An 11,062-nucleotide genomic window follows, 5' to 3' on the forward strand; every position below is an offset into this window, starting at 1 on the left:
TGGTTCACAGTTCTTCCGTATAATTAGTACCGTGTGTCCTATAACCAGATTTTTTTTTTTTTTTAAAAGTTGTATTTTACTCCTTGATATTAGAGCATAATTGTAAGAAAGAATTGGCCATGCTTGTGCATGGATAATAGTGCAATAGCATTTTTTGTGATACCAATATCTATAGTTAAATTGCATCCGCATTACATGTTGCTGTGTTGTATTGTACTTATTAATGGCTTATTCTTGTTATTAAAATAATTGTTTTCTGCCTTTGTATCTTCATGTTATCTTTCTATGGCATGCATGCTACACAAAAGAAACACAAGCATGCTGACATCAGCAAGTATGACATCACAGGGTATCAAATTACATGATGCATTGTATTTTCATCTCTCACTGGCTATAAGACAAGTTTTAAATGTTTTAAATTTCAAAATTGCATTTCTTTTCTTGCTGACTCTCACAGAAATAAGATACAGTGCATCCCTATTCACATCAACCAAACAAAACAAATAAGTGTGCCACATGACAGGTCAAAATGATAAGAGGCCATTGCCCTTTTGTGACTAAAACAAATACACACACCCATGAAGCATCAAGAGATGCTGATATTCCAAACTTATTTAAACTATCATCACATGTGATTCATGACCCCCAAATGTTAATAAAAAGGTATAAAAGCCAAGGAAGAGTTCCATAAGCTTTATTATACTGAATAATTAAATAACATAGTGCTACTTTTTAGTAAAAAACTATGGGAAAGGGTGAATAAGCAAAGAATAGACAGAGTAATTTCTTCAAGCCTGGTAATGTTCCCCACAACAAGGGGGGGAAATGTGTATCAACCCAAATAACACATCAACATGAGGTATGTTACATAAGGACATCAAGAGACAAATTTGAAAAAGCTATCCAAAGTTCCTATAATGCTGACATTGTTGTTGGAGACAGAAAGTGTATGCACAAACTGTTATGACTCAAGCTATTAAGTATGCTGGAGGTGGAGAAATGTGTGAAAAACTTTGCCATGCCAAGACAAGTTCATGTCTCTATGCAATATGCAGACACTGATAAAAATTGTCACTGAATACACTACTTGTTAAATTTAAGTAATAGAATTGAATTGCATATTGAAGTTGTCTAATACATAAATATATACCTACATTTACCCAAAGCTCATAAAAAGTTAAGAAAAAGTCTCAAAATCATTACTGTGGCTACTTTCCACTATAAGCAGTGTTAAATTACTTACTTTTTAATATAAAGTTGAAAAAATGCATACATTATTGAACAAAAGAGAAACAAAGCAAATATTGCAATCACTCAATTACAGTCAAAGGGGAGGTAATACACCTTGATTTGGCAAACCAAATAGCAAGCTCTAATTTACAGCTAAATGATTCCTTACTATTACTTGATGGTAAGAACAGCAATGTAGGTTTTATAAATAGCTTTTGTTTCAAATATGAAACCATATTTCTGACATGAAGCTTGTTTTCATTTATTCACAACAACATATATGGTAAACAAAACACATATCGCTTAGTGCACGCAGTAATCAAATGCTGAGATTTGGAATAATGTGTTCTGAGACCACAAGTTGCAACACCCTGAGTGTAAAGGTTTTCTATCATTGGACATGGTACATGAAGGAAAAAGAGATCTGGTTTGGTGGGAGAGAGCAGTATGTTCACCATGCAGTTATACATCAAGAATGTTTCAACTGTATGAAGAGAGGTTGGGGAAGAAAAACTGCCTGTGTAAAGAATGCAATACAGATAGGACTTTTGCAGACTTATATTGGGAATAAAGGGTTGAAAACTATTATTTTAAGTGAAAATATCCCTCCCTGCTCCCTCAACAAAAGGAATGCAGAAAAGTTCCAATACTGTTTGCCCAAAAATGTAATGTACCAATATGAGAAACATGCTGAACATAGAATAGGTGTCAAGGAGTTTAATTCTAGGATAAGAAATAAGACCGGTATAATTGATATTCAATGTGACTCGACATATAATAATTCAATTTACAGGTTGAGGCAATGCAGCATGTGCAGTTTTGTGCACAGTCCTTATTTTTACAATGTTCTCTGCTTTGATCTGCTGAGTGTGTCTCTAAAGTTAAATGATCAGTACTGATACATAAGTGATTGTGACATAAGTGGCTTACATATAAAATCTCCCCCACCCCCACCCCCTTTTGGGGAATTGTTGCATGTGTTAAATGGTATTTAACCATATAGGCCAATCTATGGGTACCATCATATGAAATTCTGCCATCAGGCCATACTGTGCTCTTTTCTCTATGGCCTGAACTATCTACTTCCACTCTCCAGTGTATAAAACCATCCCCATCTGTCTTTTGTATAGAATTTTTCTCCAAAATCACATGCAAACCATGATAAAAAGACTCCATTATGATTGTCATATGTAAAAACCACCAAATTGATACCCTGTATGCACATGGTAACCATGGAAACAACAAACTCCTATTATGGTATAGGTCGCATATAGGATTCACGGTACTAATTCCACTCCAATGGTAAACATATGGAAACACTATCATATTCAAAATTCAATAACTTAAAATTTATGGGTGCTGATAATAAGACCTATAATTTTTCATGCACATCTAACCTTGGTGCAAGCTTATGTGTGGAGAACACCATATGACCCGCGGCAATTTGTTTACATACATGTGCATGAAACATGTGTTATTGATTCTGCACCAAATGAATCAGGTGCTACTTTCAGTATTGAGTACTCCTGAGTCAAGCCTGTAAAAATGCTAAAATTGCATCAGTAGAAATTTGTCAATATTGTTTTTACATTACATATAGGATAAGCTCTCAAAAGATATTTTTCCTAAAAATTTAATTTTCATTATTAACCAATTATGGACCACCAAACATGTAAATCCCCTATTATTTCTTCACCCATTTCTAGACTGGTTCACAGTTCTTCCATATAATTAGTACCGTGTGTCCTCTATTCATGCTCCTGTGATCATTTTCATGTTTCAAAATTACATTCGTTTACAGAACAATGCATTTTTTACAGTCATGAAATTTTGCATCATTGAAAGTATGTCACTGTGACCTTTTATTGTGCCTGATCATATACACCTATTATATTTAGGTGAGCTTCTTTGATATTGAATCTTGCACAGGCATGAAAATACTTATTTGAATGTTTTACATTCATTTACCAAATGTATTGACACTATAAAACCAGTATTTTCTCGAAATCCCAATGCATACCTACCTACCTCTTGAGGCACACTGAACCATTATACCTGAAGCAGATTACTGTGACCTTCTTCTGCACTCCAGTGATGATGTACATTCATGATGCTTAGATGAGTTTCCATCCAGCTGCTTTTACAGTCATAAAATCAATATGAACATCTGGGTTACTGTATCACCATATATCAGAAAAACTATCATTGTGACCTATCTTGTTTAATACTTCATGTTTCTTCATGATCACATAGCATTGATAATTTGGCACTGAAATATACAAATGTATTGTGTGTTAAAAATATGTGTAGCTGAGCTTTGCTGTGTTTTTAATAAAATTAGCTTTATTTTCTTGTTTTGTTTTATGTTGTTTATTTAAAGTGTGAAGTTTAATAAAATTTAGCAACTGTGAATATATTAAATCATTTCTTTTACTTTTTTCAGCCATAGAACGAGTATGTGCCATACAGCATAAAATAGAAAACACCCCACTGAATGTTTCTCCCTATTACCATTGTAAGAAATGGGCAGCTTGGAACACTGCCATTCATGAAATAAATATTCCTGAACCATTTGTGCATAACATGGATCCAGTACTTTTGAAATATCTGCAATCATTTCCAAGAGCTATGAAAGCAGTGCAAATGGCCATGGTGGAAATGCATGCTGGGATTGAACTGCAAGAGAATGCTGTGCTTATAACTTGTCTGTTGAATCCAGAGGTTAAAGGTTGCAGGAAGCTTTTGACCTCATGGAGAAAAGATGCAGAAGAGCACTGGAGGAAGTTATTATCGAGCACATTTCAGGTTGAAAAAATGTCCAATCTCTCAGAAACTTGGGACAATTTCATAGATTTTGTTAAGTCTATGATTAAGGATAGAGAGATCATGCTGGTAGAGGAAAGATTTGAAAATTATATACAAATGATTGGGTTTTATGAGGAGGTGAAAACAACCCATGAGGAAATAAAGAAGGAAAGAGTTAAACTTGAACGCATTAGAAGGGTTGGCATAGAAATGTTTCCCCTAAAGTCTCCAGCAAAGAAACGTCTGCTTGACAGGGATGGAATTTTTCAAAAGCTTAGAGCTGAATTCGCTGACTTTGATGTAAGTTTTGAACAGTCATCTGAAGAAATTGTGCTGAGTGGTGTTCCAGAAGACAGAAATTGTGTGAAATTGCAGATTTATGAAGAACTCAGAAAATTTGATGAACCAGTTGTAATCCTTGATTCCACAGAACATTTCAGTCAGTTTATTAAGGAAGGTGCCCCAAGAAATTACATTATTAAAGAGATGGAAACAAATGGCTTGATTGTAGATTGGGATGTTAGTACTGAGAATGGCCATGTGTCTGTCTACTGTATTCCAGCAGACCATACACAACATGCTGCCACCCAGATGAAGGAAATGGTCAGGGAGATAAACATCCCGTTGTCCGAGTCAGAACAGCTCTTTGTTACCACTGAGGAATGGATGATGTATCAAGTACAGGCAGTGTCAAAATGTGATGGGTTAGTCCATATTGTTGTTACAAATGATCTAACGAATATCATCTGGATAAGCATGGAAGGTCTTTATGCAGACATCTTAGTAGAACTTAAAGATTTCCTCAAAAAGAACACAGTTGTTGAAGAGATGATCCAATGTAATCCAGTTATCAAGCAATTCATACAGGCTTTCTGGGATGCAGGAGATTACAAGGAAATCGAGAAGAATAGTGGAGACAATAATCTCCAGTTAACCTGGCAAGGTGGGTTTTACCATAAAAAGGATGATATAATGGTGATTTCCGGTGAAATGTCAGAATATGCAAATTTCTTTGAATATCATACCTAATCATCATTAGATTCTCATAACTGTAAATGAACTTTATGAAATGACTTGAATAATTGTAACCCTTGATGAGCAGTCTTGCAAACTTTATAGTAAAGGACTATGAGTTGCATTAATTCTGCACAAATATAAGGGTTTGTTTATCACATTATAAAAAACTTGAAGGTTTTCAGGGAATAAAACCACATAAAAGTGTTGCTTAATGATTGTGATATTACCAGTGGGCATTGAGTCTCTTTATTACATAGGATCATGTCATTATGTATTCTTCATAAGTGATTACATGTGTGCAGTGTAAAAAAATATTATATGGGTATATAAGCATAATTAACACACAAGTCATGTCATAAATAATCAGTTACTATAATCTAAATCAGGATATTTTCAGAAGTGGAGACAAATATTAATGTGTTTATGACACAGTATTTACTAGCTATCTTTAAGAAAACATCTGTCTCATCTGCACATGTTGATTTGCTTTATGTTATCTCTAAAGAAATAAATATAGACCATAATTTCATAAAGTTCTGATGTCTTAACCTTTTATATTTCAGGTGACAGATTATCAGTCAGAGGAACAGTAGAAGGAATACAAAAAGCCAAAGAGCTTTGGAAAGAGAAAACAAGCAAGATCATCAATAAGTCACACACCTTGAAGCGAGTGGGGATCAAGGAAGTAATAATGTCAGAGGAGCAGACAGGAATATTAAAGGCTCTTGAAAAGGAACATCGCTGTATGATCCAGACAGAAGACTTGCATGAGGAACAAAGTAGAGATGTTGAAATGGATGAAGGGGAGAGAGTCTGTGACACAGTTAATGGTAAATTTGATTTCAAACTACAAGTTAAGCTGTATTTCTTCTGGGATAACAGCTTTTGTGGAAAACCAGAACAAAACGTGTAAAATAATTTACTGTTTTTTTTACTTCTTGTTAACTGTTATGGTAAATACTACCCATATGGTAAATCTCAATGTTCATATTTAATGCTAAGGTACTCTACAATCTACTCAGCACATTTGTGAAAATAAGTGTACATGGTAATTGTGGCCTCCAAAAATAAAATGCATAGGTTTAAAAAACAAATGTGTCAAGCACTAAAATATACTCATCTGACAACTATTCACTTTCTTAATAAGTTATTAGACAGATAATTAAACTAGAATATAAACATCATGGAATGTGGATTAACCAATGATTTTTAATAAATATTACATGTAACTTTTATCAGAAATGGATATTCATCATAGTTTGCATTTTTGCAATGTTTTGCAATTATCCTCAATTTTTATTTGTCTTCTGAAAAAAATTTGAAATAAAATTTTGGTACCAATTTTTATTCAGAATAATTAAATAAGTAAATTGCTGCATCACTTCACTTTATATTTGAAAAGAATTTTTATAATGAATTCGGTTATTAGCCTGGTATTAGTGTGTTTTTCTAGTTTGGTAGTCAAGCCTGGTCATAATTAACATATACAAACTTAAGCTTCAAAAATTTAATAGAATGAAAGTTGAAAACAAGCCCACATTATGGCAAAACTCAAGCTGAACATAGTGACCTTAGAATTGCTATGACAGGTTCATAATAAATAGGAAATAATTGAGATTTACAGCATTTAAAGCCAAACCTCTTCTACCTCCAGTTTGAAATAGATAAAATACAGCTAGGGACAATTGTTTAAAACCATTAAAAATATGAAGTCACATACTAATAACATTCAATGCAGCTAGAGACAGATCTTATAGCCTTGGCAAACATGTGGCGTAGCAATTTTTGGGCAATATACAAGGTATTGTTGATTGTAATGTTCTCTTCAGCTTATGCATTATACAGTACAAGTTAAACAAGGGGGAAAAAGAATGAATAAGAACAAATTACACTTATGTAAAGCTGAAACTAAACTAAATGTACAAAACTAGAGGCTATTTATTGTAAAGTACATGTAAGTACAATTGTATATACTAAATACCAATTTCAAGAATGAGTTTGCATAATAGTAAACATTTCAGTGCAAAAAAATATGATATAATGGATGTCCACAGGAAATTAACAGCTACTGCAGTATGAAAAAGGAAAGCCCCCCCTGCCAATTATATGCTCTGTACATGTATTTCTTCATTTAATCTTGGATTATTTCTGCTTTTAATTCAACTAGTCCAAAGTTTGTTCCTGTGACTTTAAGCTTAGTTTTGATACCAAAAGATTCTGTGCTGTGATTATGGGCATAATTTCAGTAACTTCTCATTGGCCTAATTGCAAAACCCTGTACAAATATGAATTTGGTGCATGTTATTTGGCACCAGAATGTTTTTATTTGTATTCACGTTGACTTCTTGAAAAGGAAAAATTAGTAGGAATGTAACAAATTAGTAACTAAACTGATGAACAGTATTCATTTAACATTCAGGAACAGTTTTGCATTATTTTTGTCATGTGCTGTACAAAATAAATTGCATCTGAAAATAACACAAATTAATCTCCTATTAAAAATATAAAAGTGTTTTTTTTATATCACTTTTATCCATCCATTTGGTAATTTAAACTTGTCAGACGACCAAACCAGCAATCCTGAGTATACAAATTCCCAAACCAAATAAGGAATTATTTAAAAAATGTTTCTAATACTCTGGAACTTTGCTCTGGAATAGTATTCCAGTTGAGATTAGAAATGCCCACTCTGTTGCCTTCTTCCAAACCCAATATATCCAGTGGCTTCAGAGATGTAGTTACAATAAATAAATTTCTTTGTATGAGGGCCTCAAGGTAGATTAGTTCTTAGCTAATTGTGTTACCCTCTTTAAATAAAATCATTCTTTTTATTATTCTTATAGTTTTTAGCTGTTGGTTATATGAACACAGCATCACATGCTTTTTAGAGTCTGCATAAAAACATTAGCTCTATGTAAACATGTGTCTAGTACATTAGAAAATGTATTGAATGGACATGTACATTTTTGAGTTGCAGAGGCTGGGCTAGTAGAAGTTGTATTTCTTTGTGTTGGAACATGTTAAGCAAACAATTTAAAAGTGACTGGGGGAATGAAACAATAAATCACAGATATTTTCACATCTTTTTTTAAATAATGGAGTGAAATTCACTAAGACTTACATGTAATCTCATTTTCAATTTGTTTCTTTAAAAGTAGTATTGCTCCCACTCATTAAACTTTATTTTGTGAAGCATCTAACTAGTCACAGTATTCTTTGCTCAGACATTATTTTTCATCTCTTGCAATGCACATATGTGAATCCATTTTTAGTGGGTGATTCTTTTGAGTGTTATTTGCATTGTGTACAGCTTTAGATTCTTTTGAGTGTTATTTGCATTGTGTACAGCTTTAGATTCTTTTGAGTGTTATTTGCATTGTGTACAGCTTTAATAAACATTCAGCACCATCTACTGTAGCTCAGTAATAATGGTAAAGTGTGCTTCAATACATTAAGTATAAAGGTTCGAAGTGTATATGAAAAACATTAACAGAATAAATTGGAGTGTGTTATTTCACACTGTTTGAATATTTGGTAGGTGTTTTACCATCTTCTGAGCATGCACATATTGTTCCACAGTTAGATGATGATGATGTTTGCTAGAATGACATCACTTGATTGACAAGATAGTGCAATGCACAATTAAGCTCCTTCCTAAACTTCAGTCTGATCTTCCCATCAAAATGGAAATTATGGCCCTCTCCAGGAATCTCATTTCTAAAAGCCATCAATATTGGTTTGATGGCTTCATAGGTTTTGGGCCCTTTTTTATAAATGTAAATTGTATATGATTTTTTTGTGACTACTAATTTTGATATTCTGTTGTGATTTTCAACACCTTTGACTATATGTAAATAATAAGGTAGATTTGTTTCACAAGACAATTTGTGTCACATCTTAATATAGATCTTTCACAAGCAGCAGGCCAGAGTACGTTGCAGTTTCTTTATTTCAGAGCTCTTAATTGGAAATGTAAATATCTCCCAAACTGTGGATGAACTGGAAAATCAACAGGTAAGGTATAGGTGGAAATCAAAAAGTTTTAAAGTAGAAGCAAATCTGTGTAATTTAAAATTTTATGATTGAATCTTGACTGACTGGAGGAATTTACAAGAATAGTTAATTTAGTTGCTGGAAAATGCTTAACTCTTTTATTTAAATGGATTTGTTGCTTTTGTGTATCTGGTGTGGTTTGCATGGAGGTCATTCACATACATAATCTTCAAACATCATCTTAACCTATGGTTTGGAATCCTGTTTTGTGAAAAACTTGCTATTAAAGAGATTTTTTGTGTGTATTTTTTTGAACCTGCATTTGATACATATATGTAAGGCTTCGATTTATGTGATTAAAAAACTGGAGTCTATAATATACAGTATATTTTCTAATTTGTTTCTAAGTTCTTTATCTTTACATCTTTTGAACTTAACTTTAAAACAACACTTATTTAATTAGTATTGTTTTGAAGTGCCATTAAACACTATACATACAATCATATATTAACTGTATCACCTAAAATGTTACATGCTATTTTATAGCTTGTTCTAATCAGCAAACTTTGAAGTAACTTTTTGGGCATTTACATATGCATAAGTTTTGTAGTTGTTCTTCTCATCCTGTAACCATAAGTGTCACTGTAAGATTTTTGTATTAAGCTGCACATTTCTGAAGTCAGTTAGTGCATACAGTCGTAATATTTTTTTTTCATTTTAGAAGTACTAGTCATTACCAGTTGTTGTTGTTGTGGGGTTTAATGCCATTTTTCAGCACATGATAGGCTGTGCATGGCGGCCAGTATTAATGGTGGAGGAAGAACCCGGGAAAACCCCGGGAAGAACCACTGACACATGAGAAGCTACTGGCAAGCTTTCTCACATATCCACAGTGGCTGAATAATAGACTTGAATGCATGCAGACAGAGGTGAGATGGCAGTGATCCATAACGGAGAGCGCTTTAGACCACTCGGCCACTCAGGGCCCAGTCATTACCAGTAAAAGTCACTGCAACCTACTTTTCATACAGTGATGAAATTATGAATCTACATTTAACTCCATTTTAATTAGACTCTTGGTTGTTCATGTGCACTCACAAAACGATAATTACATTTATTTCAAAGACTAATATCACACATACAAAAGTAGGTCACAATGGTCTACTTTTATTGCACTAATGAGAGTGTTAGGTTTTTAATAATGCAGAAACAGCAGACAAGATGTAGAATTCAGTATTGGAAATTAATATTGATGATGATTAAAATGGGTCACGGTGATCTTTTATTGTTTTATTTACATGTTGTGAGTTTTGATCATGCAACAGCAGATCAGGCAAGGCATTGTTTAATTCTTGTTACTTAATCATTTTCTTTTAACCTGCTAGGTGGATGCCATTTTGTGCAGCTGTGCAGAAAATTTGGTCTTGTCTCAAAGTGGTGCTTGTGCTGCCCTTCTCCGTGTTGGGGGCCAGACACTTCAAGATGAATGCAAACTTAAATATCCAGATGGAATTAAGCATGGTCAGATTGCAATAATTAGTGGAGGAAACCTTAAGTGCAAGCATGTTTTCTTCACTGCTTTACCAGAGTATGCTGAAAATGGAGAAAAAGTAAGTGTTTGAGGAAATAATGAGTACTGTGCTGGTTGTGCATTTTTACTCATTGTACCTTTTAGTACACTAGTTAATTTTATCACAATTATAATTTTTGAACCTTAATTTTTTTAGAAAGAGTTTTTTGTTTATATTCCAATATTCAAATTTTGCGTCTTTTACATTATAAAGTCTTATCTGAAAATTACAATTCTTTTAATTATATATATTGATGCATAAAATAAATAAACATAAATTATTAACATTCTGATATCAGGTATAATCAAATCAAATCAACTTTTTGATTAATTTTCCAGGTAAAGGATGAAGTTTGTGGAGTACATCAGAACCCTGTTAACTGGCTGAGGGATTATTTGTAACTTTGGTATTTGTGGGTGGAGGGGGACAAGGATAGATGGTAACTG

General features: G+C 33.2%; 1 protein-coding gene across 3 annotated transcripts in view; it reads left to right on the plus strand.

Annotated features, from left to right (window-relative positions):
• Positions 1–11,062, plus strand: part of LOC149795353 (uncharacterized) — a 62,610-nt gene that overhangs the window by 15,390 nt on the left and 36,158 nt on the right. For all 3 annotated transcript variants that reach the window (XM_089965128.1, XM_089965127.1, XM_089965129.1), the window contains 4 exons: positions 3,674–4,978; positions 5,616–5,882; positions 9,008–9,066; positions 10,431–10,655. In XM_089965128.1, coding sequence (XP_089821254.1) covers positions 3,674–4,978; positions 5,616–5,882; positions 9,008–9,066; positions 10,431–10,655 — 1,856 coding nt within the window. The remainder of the gene's footprint in view (positions 1–3,673; positions 4,979–5,615; positions 5,883–9,007; positions 9,067–10,430; positions 10,656–11,062) is intronic.

This window comes from Sinohyriopsis cumingii, chromosome 7 (assembly GCF_028554795.1).
Source record: "Sinohyriopsis cumingii isolate HCF-2022 chromosome 7, ASM2855479v2, whole genome shotgun sequence".
NCBI classification, from domain to species: domain Eukaryota; kingdom Metazoa; phylum Mollusca; class Bivalvia; order Unionida; family Unionidae; genus Sinohyriopsis; species Sinohyriopsis cumingii.